The sequence below is a fragment of the Sminthopsis crassicaudata genome, chromosome 4 (assembly GCF_048593235.1).
Source record: "Sminthopsis crassicaudata isolate SCR6 chromosome 4, ASM4859323v1, whole genome shotgun sequence".
Taxonomy (NCBI): Eukaryota; Metazoa; Chordata; class Mammalia; order Dasyuromorphia; family Dasyuridae; genus Sminthopsis; species Sminthopsis crassicaudata.
Window position 1 is genome coordinate 429,822,004 of NC_133620.1, and position 22,763 is coordinate 429,844,766.

Sequence of the window (22,763 nt, forward strand, 5' to 3'; positions counted from 1 at the left end):
CTCCCCCCCAGTTACACAAAGAATATATGGCAGAACTAGGATCAAAATCAGGATCTTACCTGACCTCAAACTCAGTGACTTTTCTACTGCTTAGGTAGGCCACCTACTTAGGGTGGTCTACTATTCTGCTTAGGCATTCAACAAACATCTGGCTGACTAAAAAAAAAAAATAAATCTATCTTTTTCTATTCTTCTTTTCTGTTCCTGTTTCATGTTAGACTTACAAGTGACTATTGGGACATTTAAGGACCAAAATGGTTCAGCACGAAGCTCTGCTTATGAAATAAAGCCACTTGAGAGCACTCTCCCAGTGACTTACTTGTAAGAAGAAATTTAATGCTGAACACATGTGGAAGCTTTGCACTCAGTGACTGGGTAGTTTGATTGGTGGTTTTACAACAATATTTCCTCATTGTTGCAAAAATGAGCCGAGTATCTAAAAAAGGAAGCAAGTGCGAGCAGTCTGACTTTTCTTCAATCATCTTACCAGAGTTTTGCTTTTAAGGTAAATTCATTTTTTATAATTCTTTCATTAGTCTAAAACAAATTTTTCTCCTAACAAAATCATCAGCATTTCTGTTTATTTGTGGTAAATCTCTGCCTGTTTGTATATACACATTTTTGTTTGTTTGTTTTCAGGAAGAGGTTATCTTTAAAAAATTAGGGAAATACCAGCATCCTGAAGGGTGATATTTGTATGACTGAAGTGCACCAGTCAAAAATTGTTTTAAGGTATATTTCCATGCTTTCATATTGCCAAATATTGGGATTTTGAAATTAATTTTTGTTTTCTCTTTATATAAGAAGCAAGCACCCAAGAGAATTGTATGGCTTCTTCCTTTTATGAATTTAGAGAATGATTTCAGTGGCTTTAATATTATTTCGCAGGGACAGAGGTAAACTAATCAATGAATCAACAAACATGTATCAGTCACCAGTTTTGTATCAGACATTCTGCTAAGTGCTACAAACAAAGTAACGGTATAACCAGTCCTCTGGTTTTACAGAGCTTGTCTTCTAAAAGGAGAGATACCATATACATAAATGTATACATAAAAGATACACAGTAGATAGAAGCCACAGATGGAAAGATCCTTGCAGCAGCTGGAAAAGCTTCCCATGGAAAGTGGCATTTGAATTGAACGTTGAAGGAAGCCAGAGAGTCTAAGTTGGAAGGAAAAAGGGGAATAGCCCGTGTCAGAAACAGTGAGTGGCCCAGTATGGCTAGACCACAGTGTGCATAGCAGGAAATAATGGGTTAAACACTTGGAAAAGTAGGGTGAGGTTGTGAAGAAAACAGAAATACACATACACATATGTGTATATATGAGTATGTGTGTGTGTATTCCCCAAGAAGGGACGCAATCTGATAGAGGTTATACATGTGCAATCATAGAAACATTTTCACATTAGTCATATTTTGAAATAATAGACCAAAAGGGAAAAGCCCCTTTCCCCCCCCCCCCACATACCAGTATGCTTTGATTTGCATTCAGACTCCACAATTCTTTCTAGGATATGGATAGCTAGTATTTTCTGTCATGAAGCTTTTGGAATTATCTTGGATAATTATATTGCTGAGAAAAACTCAGACTCCACAATTCTTTCTAGGATATGGATAGCTAGTATTTTCTGTCATGAAGCTTTTGGAATTATCTTGGATAATTATATTGCTGAGAAAAACTAAGTCAAATCAGCTGATCATCACAAAGTATTATTGTTACTGTGTACAACATTCTCCTGATTTTGCTAATTTAACTCAGCATCAGTTCAAGCAAGTCTTTACAGGTTTTTCTGAATTTTTTTTTTTTTTTTTTTTTTTTTTGCTGAGGCAATTGGGGTTAAGTGACTTGCCCAGGGTCACACAGCTAGGAAGTATAAAGTGTCTGAGACAGATTTGAACTCGGGTCCTCCTGACTTTAGGGCTGGTGCTCTATCCACTGCACTATCTATCCAGGCTTTGCATTTCTTAAAAAGCACATTCATATTCCAATACATTCATATACCATAACTTGGTCAGCCATTCCCTCCATTTCTAATTCTTTGCCACAAAAAGAGCTGCACATGTGAATCCTTTCCCTTTTTTATTTCTTTGGTTACAGATCTAATAGTAATTTTGCCAGATCAAAGTATATCACAGTTTGATAGCCTTTGGTCATAGTTTTAAATGTTTCTCCAGAATGTTTGGATCAGTTCACAACTCCACCAAAAATGTATTGGCATCCAAATTTTCCCGGGTTTTCTCTAATATCATTGTCTATGTCTGTCATTAGCTAATCTGATAAGTATGAGGTGTACTTTAGAGTTGTTTTACTTTGCATTTTTCTAATCAATGATTTAGAACATTTTTTATAAGACCATAACTTTAATTTCTTTTTCCTAAAACTGCCTGTTCATATCCTTTGACCATTTATCAACTGGGGAATAATTTGTATTCTTATAAATTTGATTCTGAATGCATATATACACACATACATATATTTAAGAAATGAGGCCTTTATCAGAAACATTGGTTGTAAAAATTGTTTTCCATCTTTCTGGTTTCCTTCTAATTTTAATTGGTTTCACATTCATTTCAAGCAGTTTGGTTTATTCTCTAGGATTCTCTAAATATACAATCATATCATCTGCAAAGAATGATAGTTTTGTTTCCTCATTGTCTATTTCAATTCCTTTTTTCTTATTGCTAAAGCTAAAAGTTCTAGTATAATATTGAATAATAGGGTGATAATGGGCATCATTGTTTCATTCCTGATCTTATTGGTTAAACTTCTAGCTTATCCCCATTATGCTACTTGGCTTTAAAGAGATATTACTTGTTTCATTTATCCATATGCTTTTTAGTGTTAATGGGAATGGATGCTGTATTTTGTCAGACGCTTTTTCTTCATCTATTGAGATTTCTTTTTATTTTTGACATGGTCAATATGTTTTCCTAATATTGAACCAGTCCCGAAGTCTTGGCATAAATTCTTCATAATCATGGTGTATGACCTTTGTGATATATTGCTGTAATCTCTTTGCTAATATTTTTAAATTTTTACATAAATATTCATTAGGGAAATTGGTCTATACTGTTCCTGGTTTAGCTATCAGCACAACATTTGTGATTTTATATATATATATATATATATATATATGTATATATACATGTAGTTGATATATAATATAGTATTGGAATTAATTTTTGAATGTTAGGTAGAAGTCACTTATAAATCCATTTGGCCCTGCAGATGTTTTTCTTAGGGGGTCCACTGATGGCTTAAATTTTTCTAAAGTGGGGTTAAGTATTTTATTTGCTCTTCTATTAATCTGGGCTGTTTATATTTTTGTAAATATTCATTTCACTTAGATGATCAGATTTACTGGCATGGAGTTGGGCAAAATTGCTCCTAATTATTGCTTTAATTTGCTCTTCATTGGTTGTGAATTCATTTTCATTTTTGATACTGGTAAATTTTTTTATAAACAAATTCTTAGTTTTGTTTTAATTTTATTAACCTTTCCTTTGAGTTTTAGCAAAGGAATTTATATTTGATTTATATTTGATCCTAGAGATATTGGGGAGGCACTGAAGTTCACCGAGTCATGGACCGAGGGATACTTACATTATCATACTCACTTTAGGAAAATCATTGGTAACTGTTGGATTTGTAGTGGAAAAAAACATTAGCAACTATGGCAACAGTCTAGTAAGAGATGATTAGGGAACAATTGGCATAGTGGCTTTGAAGAGTGCAGAGTACACACATATATGCACATATACTATATATGTGTGTATAATACCCATGTATGTATATGTATATGTATGTACATGTGTAGACATATATATATATATACACATTTTTTAAATTCAAGATTTGGCAACTGATTATGTGAGCAAGAAAAAGTCTGGGATAACTGATATTGCAAATTCATATAATTGCTACATTATTTTTGAGCATCTTCAGATATATGGCCTGCAAAATAAGGGAGTAGGATTAGATTTAATTCTAAAATTCTTGCACACAATCTCAGACATAGGCAATTTAGGGCAGCTCCACGTGCCAAAGTATTACACCTTGTCCTTTTTGTTTTTGCCTCAGAGGAACAAAATGGGATCAGGTGCCTCCAAACCAATGCCACCCACTGGTAAGTTCTGGCTGTGTAACCCCAATATTTTCTGTTGCCAGCCTTTAGTCTAAACCTCACTTCTAGGCTCTGATTAATGAGGCTATGGTCGTTGGTAACAGTGCTCATTAACAATGGGAAGCCACTGATCATTAAATCTCTACAGATGGAAATTTTCATTCTAGCCCTAAGAGGTGAAAACAAGGAAATGAGAATGACCCTAACCTTGGCCTGTGAAATTGGGATGTTTCCTGTTCTCACTTATGTAATAGAGATTTCTAAAGTATAGTTCGTTTGCCTTGAGTAGTTAATTTCCCAATTGTGAGAATATTTACAGAATTAGTATATTTCCCTTCCCACCTTTTGACTGCTATAACTTCTTCCCCTGTTGTGTTTATGGAATGCAAATAACCATGCTTACTGAAGACAAACTTTAGCCTTTGGAAATTATATGTCTTAGAAATTATGTCATATGTCCTTAATTCTCAGTAGGTTAAGGACAAAAATTATAGAAAAGGATAGGAATGGGCACTCATTCTAGCACAGGGGTCCAGAAACTTTCTTTTATCCTATTCTCTATATTTCAATCAGTTTCTTTTATAATTCTATGCATTTAAAAACATTTTTGAACTGTACATATTTAACCTATATTGCTATCTAGGGCAGTGGGGAGAGGAAAAGGAAGAATAATTTGGAACACAAGGTTTCCAAAGGGTGAATGTTAAAATCTTTGCATGTATTTTGAAAAATAAAAAACTATTAAAAATTCTTAGTAATTCTGAGTAATCTATAGGTTTCAACAGACTTGTCAAAGGAGTCCTTGATGCAAAAATCTAGCAGAAATAAAATGAGCTAGAAAATGAGAATGGATATGTTGGAAAGAACCCCATACATTTGAGTTTCAACAAATCAATCTCTCTCTGGCTTCATGACTGAAAAACAAGTTTTAGTTTCCAAGACTAAAAAACAAGTTGGATGCACTAAATGACCTCTGATGTCTATTCCCTCTTTAAAATTGATCTATGAGTCAATAACTTCAAAATTTTTCTCATCTGTAAAAGGAGGGGGGGGAATGGACCAGGTGATTTTTTTTAAGCTTCCAATTCTAATCTCTCATGATTCTAACATCTGAATTCAGTATTTTTTTTTTTTTACTAAGTTTTAGTCATTTTTATTTTTAATTCATAATTATCCAATTTTGTCAATAAAATCCTATTAAGAATACACATCTGTCCCTCTCCCTAACCAAAAAGGGGGAAAAAACTTGCATTTTGTAACTATTTGTTCTTTATGGCTCATCCATGCCATTTTTTTACTGCAGATAATTTCAGAGAGTTGACTATATTCAGTTTAACAAGCATTTATTACTTGTCTGGAATAGACACTATATTACCTATTGGGAATAAAAAAAGTTCCTGCTGTCAAGATCTTACATTCTACTGGGGAGAAATAAAAATGTACTTAAAAGAGAAATCCAGAATATATGCTGAGTCAGTACAAATTAATTGCAGGGATAGGGATGGGATGGGATGGGATGGAGAGACAGAGATAAGAGACAAAGAAGGAGAGGGAGGGAAAGAGGGGAAGGGAGGGAGGAAGAGGAGGAAGAGGAGGAAGAGGGAGGGGGGGAGGGAAGAGGAAAGAGGGAGAAAAGGAAAAAGGAGAAGGAGAGGAGGAAAGGAGAGAGGGAAAGGGAGAATGAGCACACTTAAATCAGAAAAAGGCCTGCAGAGTTGTGGGTGGAAAACTAAGCTGAAACTAGGGATTCTCCAAGAGTAAGAGAAGTCATGGGGATCAGTTTGTAGAATCAAATGGAAAAGTAGGTTAAGGTATAATACAGAGTACAGGAGGGGGAGTCATGTACAATCACTCTAGTAAGATTGAGGTGGTCTCTGACAGACTTATCTTAGGGATTCACAGAAGCATCTTGGGCAGGGCAGGATGCTATCAGATATGTTCTATTTTGGCAACTGTGTGGAGGATGTTAGAGAAGAGATGAAGGTACAGGTACAAAGACCATTTGGGAGATTAGTGCCTTAGTCCAGGTGGTGATGAGGGCCTGTGCTAAAATGAATTAAGGGGGCAGATGGAGATCTAGGGAAGATAGAATTGACAGGATTTGGCAAATGAGCATAGGAGGTGGAGGATGAAGAGTCAAAATGATTCCATGACAAAAATAGGCAAGTTTGTAGGGGGGAATAGTTAGGGATATGGAGAGTTTTGAGATACTTATGGAACAGTTGGTAATTTAGGTACTAAGATTGAAGGGCTAAGATTAGGATGTTTAGATTTGGGAGTCTACATGGATATAATAGCCTTTAGGCACTCATGAGATGTCTCAAAGAGGAAACACCAGAAAAACTTTTTTGGTTCATCAATGAGAGTTTATTGCCCTGGAACATATAGCTCTTTATCACTACTGAGTGCTAGGGATATAATCAACAGCAGCTCCTTTTCTCAGATTTTAACTAGCATACACCCAAGCAGTATATACATTATAGGTCTCAAAGGAAACTGTGAACTCCAGAGGGATGATATTTCAGGCAGAGCAGAGGTACAGAGAATGTGTTGTGAGCAACAGCAAGGAGAGGCCATGGGGTAAAGAACTTGATCAAAGATTCAGACAGGTTATCCCAGAAAGTGGTGTAGTTTTTTCAATTTCAAGATTTCTGTGATGCGCTTCGATTCTGGAGGTCATAGAGCCCCATAGAGCAATTATATGTCTCAACTTGGATTAGGATGCAGTTTTCCTCAGGAAATTGGGATGAGAGAGGGGTTTGGGGGCAAGAATGGAGTTTGTCTCCATAATGCCCCGATAATCCAGAAAAATAATTTAGCAATCCGATAAGATGGGAAGAACTAGAATGAAAACCCCAGTAGAAGAGAATCCAGGAGTAAAGGTTGACCAAGGATGATGAGAAATGAGAAAGTAGCTTGGAAGGATAACAGGGCCAAGATTAGATTGAAAATTTTAAAAAACTTGGGCATGTTTGTAAACAGTAGGGGAAAAGGTATTGAGATTGAAGGAGCTGGGGTGATCAAAGAAAACTTCTGGAGACAGGATTAAGGATAGATATAACATCTGGGAGTATGTAATCAAGTTTTTATCATATATGTTAAATGTCCATCCAATACCAAAATAGGTGAACAAATTGGGGATATATATTGATGCAGTAAGAATTGTTTGCATTAGTCTTTGGCATATAAACTCTTGTTGTATATACTTAATTACATACTGGATTCTCTTTTGTCTTGGCACAATGCTTGTAAATTTTTAAAACAGTTGACAACACAGGCTCACAATTCCATGCTTCTCGTTTGATCTTAACATTTTTTTTTGGTAGATCTCTGTTTTACAGATGAGAAAATTAAGGCAGACTAAGCTCAAATGTCCTGCCCAGGGCCAGATAGCTATTATCTGGAACAAAATTGGCATTTAAGGGCTTTCTAAATCTAGTATATTCTCTAACATTGTCTAAAATGTTGGGTTTGGGGATGGGGTTGGATCCAGGATTTGGAATCTACTAATTACTAATACCTACTAACCCAATTCCCAATTCCACTTGCATCGTCTTCACCTACAGCCAGTTTCTGAGGGACAAGGAGTTCCCTAACTTATTTATATTCCATTGTAGAAAAACCACAGAGTACAGCAGAATATCCACCCTGTGAAACTAGAAATTGCCCAACTCCTAAAAATGATCTCTATGAGTAAGTTGATCTTTGATCCTCTTTACCTGGGGTCAAGAATGTTATTTTGTACTGGGAGATATGTCAGAGAGGAAAGGGACATTGAAACCTTGCACCAGTTTCCTTATTATCTGAACTTCACTCTCCAGACCTCTCCCCTCCCAACTTTCATAAGATTTTTTCCCATTAGAATGCAAGCTGCTTGAGGAGAAGGACTGTCATATCTCCAGTGCTTAGTACCAAAGTGGTACATGTACTTAATGCTTGACAATGCTAGACTCTTAGTGGGAGAGAGCAGATAAGGTAACAAGCCAAGGTTAAATTCAATGAATAATGTTCATATTTTATGAGTGTTTTGCTATAATAAGACAAAGCTACATTCTGGCTTGGAGAACAGGGGCTTGGATTTCCAAGGACTCAATTTATTCCCTCTTTGCCAAAACAGAATATACCCCTACTTACTTGTGGCATTTTTTGCTGGGGTTCTTCTGACACTTCTGGTCACTGTTATTGTCTGCTTCATCAGGAAGAGCTGTTCCAAAGGTAAGTGGATCCTGTAACTTCCAGGATCAAATTCCTCTTACTTTTAAATCCCTTCACAATCTGGCCACCTCCTAACTTTCCAGCCCTTTTATAAATTTTATGATCAGACACATTATTCACATAAAACATTCTATCTCCCGTGACTGTGCCTCATTACTTTAGGTGTCCACTATGCCTGGAGTGCTCGGGCTTTCTCACTCTTACCATTTAATTGACCTGGCTTCTCTGCAAGAGGCTTTTGCCCATTTCTTGACCACTACTTCCTCCCCTTAGAGTACCTCCCACTTACAGTGTATCTCTTATATGCATATATATATCTGTATACACATTCTACATTATTTATATATATATATATATATACATATATATATATATACATATATATATATATATATGAGAGAGAGAGAGAGAGAGAGAGAGAGAGAGAGAGAGAGAGAGAGAGAGAGAGATCTATCTAGAGAGATATTTTGGAATATATAGAAAGTCAGCTCTGTGAAGGCAGGAACTGTCTATGTCCACACTATTTTATCTTAAGTGTTTGACATATAGTAAATACTTCAATACTTTTGTGAATTACTGGAGGAAAAAAAAACCTCTCACCACTATCTTCAGATTTGAGGTTCTTAGTCCCATCCCATTCTCTCACACCATAGCCCTAAGTATGTGCTAGAGGGGAAGATAGCTGCTTTCTACAGCTGTGAAGTGTCTCTTTTTGATCTTCTGACAGAGCCAACCAGGAGCTCCCAGCAGATTTCCCAGACCTCAGACCCTTGCCACAAGGTAAGAGCATTCTACATTTAGACGACATTGAACTTCAAAAGTGTCTTTATTTGTTGCATGGAATGGACAAGTTGTGTGCCGACACTTCTACCTGGACTTTTCCGCACCAGCAGCAGGAGCAACTTGGGTTTTTTGGATTCTAAGGCAGAGGATTTTGAGGAAGACCCCTTCTGATGTCTTGCCTTGGCCATAACCCTTTAGTCCAATGCTTTCCAGATCTCTGGTTTCTGATGACCAAACATCCCTTTGTTTTCATAGCTCCAGACTCAAATTAAATCTCACTCATTTCTCTTATTCCATGTCTGCCCTATAGGGTTGCTCCACTACTGAGGAGACCCTTACCCATGTGTATATGTCTCAGCAAGACTCAGAAGAAAACAAAGTCTACTTTGCCCAGCACCAGGATGGAGATGCCGATTCCATTGTCTATGCAAAAATCAAAGTGCAAACCCAAACCAGCCTTCCTAGCAATGGAAGTGAGGAGATACACTAGAGCTACTGATGGCTTTAGCCTTGGACTGTTTCCTCTCTTACAGATTTTAGTCCCTTTTCATTCTGTGAATCTCAACAATTCCTGTATAGTTGTGACATATTTAAATACTTAATCTAATAATTTCAAAAGCTGCTAGACAAAGCATTCTCTAGCCATGGAAGGGATTGCTGATTCTCTGGCTCTGACTCTGTAAAACCATGGAAAGTAGGGACTGTGTCTCTTATGTAGACTGCTATAGTTATAAACAGCATATAAAGCTCTGAGTTCAATTAATCTTTTTAAATAACTTTGGAGGAGCAGTTGGGAAATTCCAAATAAAGAAACCTGATACAACCTTGTTTTTTCTCATTTTTTTCTTTCCCAAAAGATCACAAACCCTCAGGAAAGGGCATCAGTTGCCACAATGGCAAAGAAAAGACAGAAGCCAGAAATGGGATTAAGTCCAATTTCTAAGGGATTAGGAATCTGAGGGAGAAAAAAAGGAGAAAACCTGGGTAAAAATCATTATACCCTTCTTATAATAGATTCTTAGGCAGAGAAGAGGCCACCATCAGGGAAACCAGGTTTGGGAAAATTCAACAGTAAGCAGCAAAGAGGAACATAAACTAACCCAACTGGCCCCATGATGGCAGTGGAGGATAACACAACTGTCCCTTTTTCCTGCCGAGTAGTTTAAGCAAGGGAGCTTTGGGTGACGTCCTCTTCCTTATCCTCCTCTGTAGAGGGACCATACCTTATAAAGAGATAAAGCACAGGACCATACCAAGCCCGTATATAGAAAGGCCTCGCTCCTTTTCTCTGTGGTTGTGGGACCTGGGCTAAGATTGGCCCCTAAGAGGAGTGGAAAATTTCTAGCTCAAAAACTCAAGTGAATCATTCTTAAAACTATTCCCTGATGCGTCCCAGCTTTGTTCGACCTCCTCTAGCTTTTTGTTATTTGGTTCTCTGAGAGCCAAATGGAATCCTCAGAACCTTGGTGGGTCGTTTGACCTGAAGATTTTGATTCCAAGCTTCTCTGGGTCATTGGCAGACTGGTATTAATGTTTGCAATCTGACCATGTTTGTAATTCTGTTTCCAGAATGAATTTATAATTCACTTGTGGCACCCCTTATAGTTTTTTCACTCATTAAAGGCAATGCCTTTTAATTCTGGTGAAAGCTAGTGTCCTCCTAAAGAAGTCTGCACATTAAAAAAGTTATTAAACAATTAAATGACCCATTAAACACCATCACCTAGACTCCAGATAGGGTTGATCCCTATTCATCTCTAAAATTTTATGGTTCTATGACATTCTACCTGGGGTTCATAAGAGCTATTTTCAGGAAAATTTCTATTGAAATAACCTACTGAGATTCCTAAAGAAATCTGTTATACTCTCCTGTACATTACAGTTTTATCCAGGAATTTATAAAGGTATACAGAGAAAATGTAGACCTTCCTCTGGGCCCTAATGAGAGTTCACCCCCTTGCCCTTTTCTAAGCACCTAAGGAGAGAGGTCTTTGAGTTGTTCTCTGGTTGCAAGGCCTGTTGAAGATGTTTTGCCTACCCATAACCATCACTTAATCATTTGCAAACGGAATTAAAGGCTGAGAGATTGATATCAGTTCCTGAGACTTGGGGCCAGTTACTATGTGATTCTGCTATGGCATTATTTTATTTCTGATTTTTGTTTGAGAAATCTTCTATCACACCTGTTTCCATGAGTCTTTTCCTGCATCATCGATTGGCCCAAGGAGGACTTCATGGAGTCATCTACTTTGTTGGGGAAAAAAAGAGATGGTTGAGTTGAGATAGATCATTTATCACTAGGAAAAGTTACAAACTTTTTGCACATATCTTTTAAGGGGAATGAATTTACAAAGCTATATTCTCAGGACTTCAGTCAGAGGCTACTTTTTTTCCAGCTTCATCCATTCAAGAAAAAGCTTGCTCATTCTAAATTGTTCTGGCTTAGGCCCTGAATTGCTACATAGATAAATGCATCATTAGATTTTGAAGAGAAACATTCAACTGAGCTCATTCAGAAAATTTTCAGGGTTTTGATAGCCAGAATCATGGCTATTAAGCACTACTCCTTATATCACTCATCTAATGCCCATTCATGCTCCCCAGAATGGAAACTGCATAACAGCAAAGACTCTGTCTGATCTAAACTTTGTATTTCCCTCAGCATCTAGCCCATAATTTTTCTTTACATAGTGGCTATTTAATTAAGCTTTGTTGAATGTTTAAAATGAGACCTGAGAAAGAATGGGCCAGGATTCTGTGAGAACAGCTGTAGCAAGTCTAGAAGTAAAATAAAGAATGCTAGAATGCCATCTTTTTACAGGTGATTAATCAGACTTACATAGATTGTTCAGGGTTCTACCAAGATTAATAGATTAATGATCGAGCTTGAGAGAACTCAGAGCTCCTAGCCACTGAAAAATCCTTTTGAGTTTTCTGCTAAACCAAAGCTTCTTAAACTGTGAGTTATGACCTTATATGGGGTTCACATAATGTGTAATTTGCACATACCTATATGCCTGGGATGCCATACAAATTTCTCTGGTGAAAAGGGATTAGGAATAGAAAAAGTTTAAGAAGGTCTGTGCTAAACCATCCTGATGCCCTTGGACAATCACTAGAAATTCTAATTATAAGAACTGAGAAAGATCAAGTCTTCCATCCCCAGCTCTGCCCAATAAAGGAGGAGAAGAGAAGCCCTTTTCCTTTACCTGCTAAGAACTCATTTGACCAACAGCTTTGGGAAGTAGCTCTAGTAGTTCTGAACCCAAAGTATAGTATAAAGTAAAAGCATAAATTGAGACATGCTTAGGGCTTACCTATTACAGAGTAACATAATGGATAGAATATTGGCAAGGCAGCCCCAAATCCTGCCTCCAAATTTTCTGCTTCTGTGACAAGGGGGAAATCACCTGACCTCTCCCAGGCTCCATATAAAATAGGAGTAATAATAACCCCAAAAAGGTTTTGTGAGGCTCAGATAAGATAACAGTCATAAAAAGCATTTTGCAGATCTTGATGCATTTTAAAAGTATCAGTTCTTATCATTCGGCTACACATAAAACCTTTGAAGATTTTTTCTTTTCCAATATCTGGGGGATTTATCATGTTAAGTTGTCATCACTTCTAATTCTACGGAGGGGGTTCTCAATCTAACTAGTCTCTGTCCCCCAGTTTATATCCCCAGCTTTTACAGACCAGGCCTTCTACAAGTAGTGTAGGCCATGTGCAAATTCAGCTCACCTAACCCTGGGTCACCTAAGCATTTTTTTTTTAATTTTTTTTTTAGTTGATCAAATTAGCTAGCCCAAAGGATTTAGCAAGGCCATCAGCACCCAGTGATTTGTACACTAGAGCTGTGTAACTGGATGGTAGTAGGGTTAGATCAATGAGCAATTATCCTTGAAGTTGAAAGTAATTAATTCTAAAATTACATTTGTGTGGACTGCAGAAATACAGATTTCTGATTATGTGGTTCATTACTAGAAAAACATGAATGCCTTCTCTCTAGAGCCTCTTCATCCAGGCCAAGCTATTTCTGGGTTATTGGGATTAGTCAGCCTCAGCTCACAGCTCCATCTAAAGTTATTCCTCTCCTCTGTAAATACTAGAGGTATTAGGAAAAAACATTGCACAGCTAATCTACAAGAGCCGCTAGACATTCCTTCCAAGCTTGCTCTTCCTCAAGAGGATTTTTATGTGAGGAATGATAAAATAAACAGGGCTACCAGATAGGCTTCCTGGTTCTCCCAGGAATCCTCGCCTACATGCTCTTTCTGTCTCTCCATATGTAAAAAGAAGATAAATTACTTTTAGAACTTTCTGACACTGGAGTGCCAGGAATTTTGTGCTCACTGCAGATCCAGAAATAGTTCTGGGGCACATCGCAACTTAATAACTGGAAGCAGAAGCAAACCTTCCTGCTGGAGTGCCCCAGAGCCCCGTTGTGGTCAGGGCCTTAATACCTGTTCTCTGCTGAGGAACAGAGAAACTTCTGAAGCCCGTGCAAAGAGGCCCTGTCAGGCTGGGGCCGGGAATAGAACAGCCAGTCTGGCAGCTTACCAAGGGCGTGGGTATCATAGGAGACGGTCCAAGGCTGTGATCTCCCAGTCTAATCAGGACTTTACCTGTGGAAGGACATAGGGAACCTTAGAACATAGCAACTCTGGATGCCAAACCCCAGAATTACTTCCTCATCCACCTGCTCACAAATTCAGTCTGGAGGCATAAAAGGACCCTGAAAATCTTCATCCTGCAATATTACTAGGAATAAATCACCTCACTGGAAGGGGCTGGGACTTCTTTCAAGGGAACCACCAGCTGTCTAGACAAGGGTAGAAGAAACTCCTCCCTTAGTTCTTATATTGAGACAGTCTTTGGCCTCCGGTCAAAGTTGTGAAGATAAAATGAATCTATGTAAAGAGAGCACTCTGCAAACTTTAATGTGCTGCTATTATTATCCCATGGAGTCAGCTAAATACCCAGGACCTGCCATTGTCTTCAGCTCACAGGCTGGCTTGATCAGGTCTTTCACCTGTTGGAGGCCAAAGCTTTGTTGTGGTAGCCATTTGCCAGAGTACTTTTAGAGCTTCTCCGCCTTTCTCCCTGCCCCTACTACTTACCCCGATTATATTTTTTAATTCTCTTCCTCCTGAGTAAAATAATCGCAGTGGTGATGATCCCCATCCCCATGATTAGGATGCAGATGGACAAGACAGATAGCCTCAAAGGGAGTACAGGCTGGTAACATGTTCTTCTAAAGAAAAAAAATGTGCTTACCTCATTCAAAAGTTTATGGCGACACATTCATATGTTTACTCTTTGCTTCCCCTTTTCAAGACATCTTCACTTCCACCCCTCATTCTAAACCCCACCATGCCCAAGCCAAGTCTGCTCTGAGTGCTTACTGTAAATCACACAAGGCCTTCAGGAAACAAAGAAATCACCTGATTTATCAGTTACACACATGAGTACAATATTAGGGGCTGAGAAGATGAAAAAAGAAAACTCAATAGCCATCCTTGAGTTTAGGCAAGGGAATAAATCATATACAAAAGTGACACGTTAGAAGGGAATGTCATGGGAAATACACTCATTTGACGTCAGATGACTTGAGTTCAGATCCCAATTCTACCTCTATGGTATGACGATGGACAAGTAATTTTTTAATAAGGGAATGAGCAGGGGACAGGAAATAGGACCACAGGGACAAGAATTCTTAAGCATTTTTCTGAGTCACAGATCCTACCCCCTTTTGGCATTCTGATGAAATTTATGGACCTTTTCTCAAAATAATATTTCTAAATATATGAAATAAAATACATGATATTACAAATAAGGAAATCAATTCTATCTCAATAAAGAGATTAATTTTTCCCTTCCAAATTCACAGACCCTTTTAAATCTATCCAGGGACCCTTTAGAGAGTCTCTGAATTAAACAATCTATAAGTTCTCTTCTAACTTCTAAACCTACGACCTCAAGTTTGAATTAAATCTTTTCATGCCTTCTTTTCCCTTAAGCTCTTGACGCACCTGCTGTGATTTCCACTATAGCCGAAACTGCCATCCTTGCAAGTTCTGTTCTGTTTCCTTTGTAGGTCTGCATCAAAAAATATTCAACATTAATGTGTGCTACTTTCCTCCAAGGCCTCCCTTTGCCTGGAGGCAACTACTCAGCTCATAACAAACTAGTGTCCTGGGTGCACTGACACTGGACTTAGTGTAATGGAGAGGGGGAATGAATCAGAAGTCCTGGGAGCCAAATGCTGTCCTCCAGGGGTTTTCCTTAAGCCCACCATGAAGAACAGGCAACACAGCTCATGGGGACAAAGAGGAGAGGGAAGGACCAATTATGAAGTGTCCACTGGGTGCCAGGCACTGTGCTTCCATGCTTTCTAACTATTATCTTGCTCAGTACTAGCTATAACCAGGTGCAGACTCTCAGCACCTGAAGGTTAGATGCCATCAGACCTGGGCATGTGTGAGAGCAAGTTTCATACTTGAATGGAAATGATCAGAAGGCAGCGACAGCTGAAGAGAGTTAGGGACTTTGAAATGAGGAGAAGCACTGACACAGAGCTTCCTAGAGCTGTTGTCCCTGGAAATGTACTCCTCCCCAGGTAGAATAGAGGCTTCTTAAGACTTGCCAAAAGAAACACTGGGTCACTTTTGATGAATTTTGCCTTGTTTTGATTTAGCGTCTTCACCAACTTTCTGACTTTAACTCTGCTCCCTAACTTGTCTCCCCTACTGGGAATTTGCTAAACAATCGAAGTGCTTATTTCTACTTCCCAGCGTAAACCATTACATAGGTTCTCTCACACAATCAGTATAAAATGGGCGTTTTGTTTTTTCAGAGCCTAATCATCCCTAGGAGGACTGACCATTGAGGCTCCAAGTATGCAGGGCCAAACAGAAACCTCTTTCTGATCACCAATCTCCCAATACACTGAACTCCAAAATACTTAATGCTTAATTAGCTATTGCCATCCAAAATCCACCACACATATGTATCCATGTACATATACATCTATACATCTATAGATACTGCTTTTGTTCATGTCACCCATGACTTTTCATGACCCCATGGACAATAACATGTCAGGCTCTCCTACCCTCCACAATCTCTCAAAGTCTGTCCAAGTGCATGTTTCTTGTTTCCATGACACTATCCATCTTATCCTCTGCTATCACCTTCTCAGTTTGCCAACATCAGGGCCTTTTCTAGAGTCCCATCTTCTTATTATGTGGCTAAAGTATTTAAGCTTCAGCATCTGACCTTCCATTGAATAGCCTGAATTAATTTCTTTAAGGTTAACCACATTGATGATCTTGCTGTCCAAGGGACAAGTCTTCTGCAGCAACACAACTGTGTTGACTGTGCAGAGTTCACCTTTCCTTAATAGTTCCATGGAACAAAGGTGGAAAAAATTTTTTTCCACCATTCTGGATGGGTCCACTACAAATTTAGGACTTTCCTTGCTGCCTGGCTAGCAACCACTATCCCACTCTCCAAAACAGCTCTTCCAAATTTCAATACCCTCATGGGTCTTCCTCCCCTTATTTTAAGCTGAGAATCAGAGCACATATTTTACAGATAAAACTGAGGCCATTTGCCCTGAACTCCCTATTCTCTTCTCTTTATTTCTTATCAAGAAAATTGTCATTTTCTTCTTCTCTACATGTTTCACAAGATCAAGCAGCTTTATTCTAAAGACTAATCCCTCTACTTCTTCAATTGATTCTGTTCCATTCTGTTTCCTCTGGCAGATGGCCCCCTCATCATGTTCACTTATTTTCTTTTTCTCCTTGCCTACTCTTGCTCTTTCCCGTGCTGCCCATTGAGTCCTCCTCCAACCTGAAATCCTTCCATCCCTCTGCCTTCTCTATTCTGCCAAATGTAGTTCAAATACTTCACTTTTTCCTCCTCTCACTCTTCTTAAATCTTTACAATCTTAAATCATTTTACTGAAACAGCTCTCTTTTAAGTTACCATCGATCTCTTAGTTGCCACATTCAATGACCTTTTCTCAAGTCTTGTTTCCACAGCCGGTGACATTGCTGAACAGTCTCCTCCTCCTCTCTAGCCTTCAGAACATCACTGTCTCCTCATTTTCGGACCAGGTACTGGTCATCCCTTCACTCCCCTTTGCTGAATCCTCCTACTGGTCTACCTCTAACTACCTCTAACCCTCAGGGTTCTGTCTTGGGTCCTTTTCTCTTTTGTTCCTAAAATACTTCACTTAATGATCTCATCAGCTTCTGTAGATTTAATTATTTCTATGTTGATGATTTTCAAATCTACCTTTCCTACTTGTCTCTGCTGATCTCCAATCTTGTATCTCCAGTTATCTTTCAGATATAAGGAACTGAATGTTAACTCAATATATCCAAGACAGAACTTGGGATATTTCCTCCAAACCCTGCTCCATTTCTACTTACTTTGTTACTATACAGGCAACACTATCTTCTCAGCCTAGGGAGGCTCCCCACCAGGAGATCCCACCAGGCTCACAACCTAAAAATCATCCCGGACTCTTCACTACTTCTCACCACCACCACCCACCACCCCATATCCAAGATGTTACCAAGGCCTTTCAATTTTCATCTTGGCAACATTTTGAATGTGACCCCTTCTCTGGTCCAGGCTCTTATTATCTCATGCCTGAAATATGCAAAGGCTGTGAGGAGGGGGAAAAGGAGAAGAGGAGGAAGGGGAAGGTGCTGCCTGCCTCAAGGTTCTCCCCCTTCAATCCATCTCCATTCATCCACTAAATGTGATCTTCCTAATGTACAATGTCCAACCATGTCATTGCCCTAACTCAATAAACTTCACCTCTAGATCCAAATTCCTAAATGCTCTAGCATTCAAAATCTTCAGAACCCATCCCCCTCCTACCTCCCGGTCTTCTTGTGCCTTATATCCCATCAAGTGCTTCCTGATCCAGGGGCACTGGCCTCTTTTCTATTTCTCATACAAGACAGTCTTATCATTTCTTGATTCTGGGCAATTTCTCTGCCATTCCCCATAGCTGGAATGTTCATCCTCCTCTAATCTGACTTCTGACCTCCCGGGCTTCCTTTAAGCCCCACCTAAAATCTCACCTTCTACTGGAGGCTTTCCCCAACCCCTCCTAACTCCAACATTTCCCTTCTTTTCTTTATTATTTATATGTACATAACTTGCTTTGTATATATTTGTTTATATGTCTCCCTCCCTCTTTAGATTATAAACTCTTGAGGGCAGGGACTGCATTTTCTTTTTATATCCTTGGAACATAGCAGAGTGCCTTGCACTCATTATTGAACGAAATGAAGAATGTTGCTAACGGAAAGCAATTTAGGGTGTTGGTCACACCAATATCTGAGCTTATGGGTTTCCCCCTGATGCTTCCTCTTTTTCAGTCCAAAACTACCTGCTGTGTCTTTCACACCATCAAACACAATCAGTTCTGTATAATCCATGTAGTCACTGGCGTAGTCTCTCTGTATACCACACCAGTACCACCCTGTATCTTCCTTGGTAAGGCATGTCAGAGTGATGATGAATTGCATTCCCGTGTCTTTCAGGGACACTCGGTTGGTGCTGTTAGGTGTGGAAGCAATGATATTGCAGTAGTTACGGTAATAGCCTTTGCACCAATATTTGGGATAGTTCTTGTAGTAGGGGTCATAGCTGCAGGTGACAGAAGCCTTATCCTGTACAAAGGCTTCCTTGACCTTTCCATCCATGACTATAGCATCTGCAAGGGAAAAAAAAATTTCACCCTTTCAAGCATCATAATAGGCCCTGTCCTCCCTGTGAACAAATCATTCAATACCTTTTTCTTACCTTTAACAATTTTTTTTTTAATTACAGCATTCCAGACAAGTCTATTTTCTACACAGTTTGCCCATCTATATTTGGCCTTTTATCAGTTGACTCATTCTGACTTCGGGTTAGAAATTCCTTATTTTTCTCTCGATATATGATTCTTTTTTTTTTTCTTTTAATTCAATTTTTTTAAAAATTTTCAAAACATATGCAAGAATAATTTTTCAACATTGGTCCTTGAAAAACTTTTGTGTTCCCATTTCCTCCCCTAGATGGCATGTAATCCAATATATGCTAAACATGTTAAAAATATATGTTAAACTTGATGTATAATTTCAACAGTGCACCTGGGTAGCATCAGTTTAAGAATTTGCCAACAAATCTCCAGATCTAACCTAAGATCACCCAGTTTTCTCAACTCCAAGATTCTTTTGGCCTCCCATGTAAAGAATAAAAAGAGAAAGTAAATCCATAGGACAAAGTCATTGTTGTCTTATTTCCCTCTTATCTCTGACTTTATTCTGAATATGTGTTGGCCAAAACCCTTTTCCAGACATTGAACCATCATTTCCTATTAAGAGTATATGGAAAAATTCATATTATGTCTTGAAAAGCATGTACTGTCTATTGTCCCCTCACCAACCTCCCAGTTCCTAACTTCACAGACAAAAAAAGAAAGAGTGCCTCTTTCACATACTGCCATAGAAAGGGGAAATGAAAAAAGTTGGGGATTTTTTTTCTTCCTGTCACTGCAAAAAGCTTAAAATATGTGCAGGGAAGCCTGCGCTGTTTCCCTAGTTTGAGTTTCAAGATGTACAAAGTTTGGTGGTGAGATCCTTACTCTAGAGCAATTAACTAATGAGAGAGCCACAAAAAAAAAAAAGTCTTTCTCCCCCAGAGTCCAAAAGGAAAAATAACAGTGAAAAGGGACATCTAGTCCATCCCTTTCATTTTACAGATGTGAAAATTGGATTCACGGGAATTCAATAATTGGCACAAGATTACAAAGTTAGTAAGTATAGTGTAACAATGTGTTATGCATGACTCCACATGTATAATCTAACTCAAATTGTTTGCCCTCTCAATGAGGGCGAAGGAAGGAGGAGAGAATTTGTAACTCAAAATTCAGAAGGGAAAAATGTCAAAGTTGTTTTTAAATGTAATTGGGAAAAATATTTCTTAAAAAAAAAATATAATAAAGTTAATGAATAGCAGATCTGAGATATGAACCCAGGTCCCCTACTTCCAAAGCATCCCTCACCTCACTCAGTCTAGCATTACCCTGCCTAGTGTAGCCTGTTGGCCCTTCTCAAGCTGGTGTATGTGGGGCTCATTTTGAGATCACGTCTCAGAAGTTCTGAAGTGGATCCCTGAAGGGGATGAATATAGAGGGAACTTTGAACCGTAAGAGAACTTTAAAATGAACATGGTCACTTTAAAATAGGGTTCAGATAGATTGTGTACACCATCACACACACAACTGAACAGTGTCAGCGCCAACATTAAAAACCACATTTCTAAACTCCAGCTCCAGTGCTGCTTCCATTTCTGAGAAGCATGTTTTATTTTTTGTGCATGTGTGTGCTAATATCAGATACTGGGAGCCTATAGAGCAGAAAGAGAGAGACTCCCAACTCTCATTTTGACCAGTGGTTTCAAATTCCTCCCCCTATTTAACCTTTTGTCAGAGATAGGAAAAAGGAGTACTAAGGATGGTCCCATTTATAGTCTGCAGACAGAATGTGCCCCCTGAACCCATCATCAGTCACAGTGCTGGACATGCTCCTTTCCTGCCTCTTACCTGATAAAAGAGCACTCAGGAGCATCAGGAAGAGCTGCATCACTCAAGAAGCAACCCCCTGAAAGAAAGATGAAAGAGCAATCTCCAGGGACTCCCAGGCCTCTGCAGACGGCTGGATCTGTTCAAGGGAACACAGACACATGTGAGCTGGAGCCCTCTCTCTCTCTCCTCCTTGAAACAAACTTTGGAAAGCACTATCTCACTGAGAAAGTGCTTTGAACAATTTGCACATGGCAGTGCTACTCAGTATGCTGCTACCATTGCCACTGTCCTCATTCAAACCTCCTCACACCTCCCAGCTGTAACCATGGCCTCTTAATTGGCCTCCAGGCCTAAATGCACAATTAGCTACCTGTGACACCTCAGCCAGTGTCATAACTGAGTCCAAACTCCCTCATTTGCACAGTAAAAACAAAAACAAAACTCCATGTTTTTTGTCACCTCTAAATCCAATGAAAATTCCTTTGAATCCTTAGAAAATTCTTTTGTCACCTTCTCTCTGCATATGACTAATTCTTTGAAGTAGAAAACAGCAATTACCATCATGTCAACATTCTAGAAATGTTAGAATGTCAGAATTTTTTTTGTGTGTGTGTTATCAAACTGAGCAAAGGATTTTATTGGAAGAAATATAGCAGAAACACACGTTTGAAGTTCTTCTGAATGCTTCAAATTTTCTCATTTTTATGTTCTTGCAATTATTTGTATTGCCATGATGTTTTCTTTCTCACATCTTGTATTTATCTATAATTTTCAGATACTAACAATGAATCTTCTTTATTCAACCTCTCAACAAATTGAACATTAAGAACACATTCTTTCAATATATAAATCTTGCCTTCTTCTGTTCTGAAGGCAGACCCAAGCACTCCTCTCCCTGTGGAGTATAATGGACATAAAACACTCCATCTTCTCACTTCAGGCACTTTCCTTGTCTCCCATATCTAAAATACTTACCTCTATCTCCCACCTAAAGTTCCACCTTGTATAGGAGCCTTTTCCCAATTTCCCTTGCCATCTCTCTGATGATTACCCCCAATTTTCTATCTTCTTTGGACATAGTTATGCATGTTTCTTCTTCTTTTAGACTGTGACCTTCATGAGGACAAGGCCTAAATTTATTTTTTGTTTCAGGAGGTCTGTTTTTTTAGGATTTGGGGTTTAATTTTTGGTTTTCTTTTGCTTTTCTTTCTATCTTCAACACTCAAGCACAGTGTTTGGTATTTAGTAGACACCTAATAAATGCATTTTTATTGGTTCTGATGTGGATTGAGGTCCCTTTAAGATTCCTTTCTGATTTCCAACCCCCTCCCCCCACCCATGGCTAAAGAAGCAAGCACCTTTGATTCACAAATCCTGGTCAAAAGCACCCTTTTGAATTCCAAAGATATCTGAGCTTTCCCAGCCCCCATCAGATCTGAGCTAACTTGGGCTTTCCCTGCCCCCCACTATCTGCTCAGGTTTCCTCAACCCCCACAAACAGCTTCCTCCTTATCTAAAAACCCATTGAATACTGTTCAATTCTAACCCTCCAGGAGACTGGAACTCCACCCACCTTCAAGATCACCAAGAGTCTCCATTATAAAAAGGAGAATCCTGGAGCCCACTCTCTGTAGGTATCCTTCTAACCAAACATGGTATCCTTCTAACCAGGTAAGGGTTCCTGTCCACCCGGCGCCAGCTCTGGCCGTGGCATCTTTCTACTTTTACCCTTACTTCCAAACCCCTTCAATAAACCTTTTTTATCAATCTAGGTTTTTGGGCCTATAAATTCCTTTACAGGGGACTCTGCACCGTCACTAGACTGCATTTAACTATGTATCCTTGTAAGAACCAAAAGGGGTTACCCCTTATCTAATTCTCATCAGTTCCATAGGAGATTAATAGAATTACAGGTTTTGAGCTTGCAGGTACCCTAAGAGTCATAGAGTTGAGCCTCTTCTTTTGACAGAGAAGGAAACAGATTCTGGCACATAAAAGTGACTTACTCAGGTCTTCCTGACACCAAGTCTGATGCTACAAC

At 38.8% G+C, this 22,763-nt stretch overlaps 2 protein-coding genes across 3 annotated transcripts in view; one reads left to right on the forward strand and one right to left on the reverse strand.

Annotated features, from left to right (window-relative positions):
* The first annotated feature begins 245 nt into the window (after positions 1–245).
* C4H1orf162 (chromosome 4 C1orf162 homolog) lies at positions 246–9,954 on the forward strand. Of its 2 annotated transcripts, XM_074263056.1 has the most exons (7): positions 246–505; positions 640–732; positions 4,086–4,131; positions 7,746–7,821; positions 8,246–8,343; positions 9,071–9,123; positions 9,437–9,954. In XM_074263056.1, exons 3-7 carry the CDS (start codon positions 4,095–4,097, stop codon positions 9,614–9,616), a joined length of 444 nt encoding a protein of 147 aa, XP_074119157.1. In that variant the 5' UTR covers positions 246–505; positions 640–732; positions 4,086–4,094; the 3' UTR covers positions 9,617–9,954. The 2 variants fall into 2 exon arrangements, with proteins under 2 accessions (XP_074119157.1, XP_074119156.1); XM_074263055.1 differs by lacking the exon at positions 640–732 and having other exon boundaries at positions 247–505.
* Positions 9,955–11,237: 1,283 nt separating this feature from the next.
* ADORA3 (adenosine A3 receptor) overlaps positions 11,238–22,763 on the reverse strand; it is a 70,825-nt gene continuing 59,299 nt past the window's right edge. Inside the window, exons 3-9 of the mRNA XM_074263054.1 lie at positions 22,690–22,706; positions 20,741–20,782; positions 18,542–18,868; positions 15,159–15,225; positions 14,247–14,380; positions 13,687–13,751; positions 11,238–11,370 (exon numbers count right to left, since the gene is read on the reverse strand). Of these exons, the coding sequence (XP_074119155.1) occupies positions 11,359–11,370; positions 13,687–13,751; positions 14,247–14,380; positions 15,159–15,225; positions 18,542–18,868; positions 20,741–20,782; positions 22,690–22,706 (664 nt within the window). The 3' untranslated portion in view covers positions 11,238–11,358. The remainder of the gene's footprint in view (positions 11,371–13,686; positions 13,752–14,246; positions 14,381–15,158; positions 15,226–18,541; positions 18,869–20,740; positions 20,783–22,689; positions 22,707–22,763) is intronic.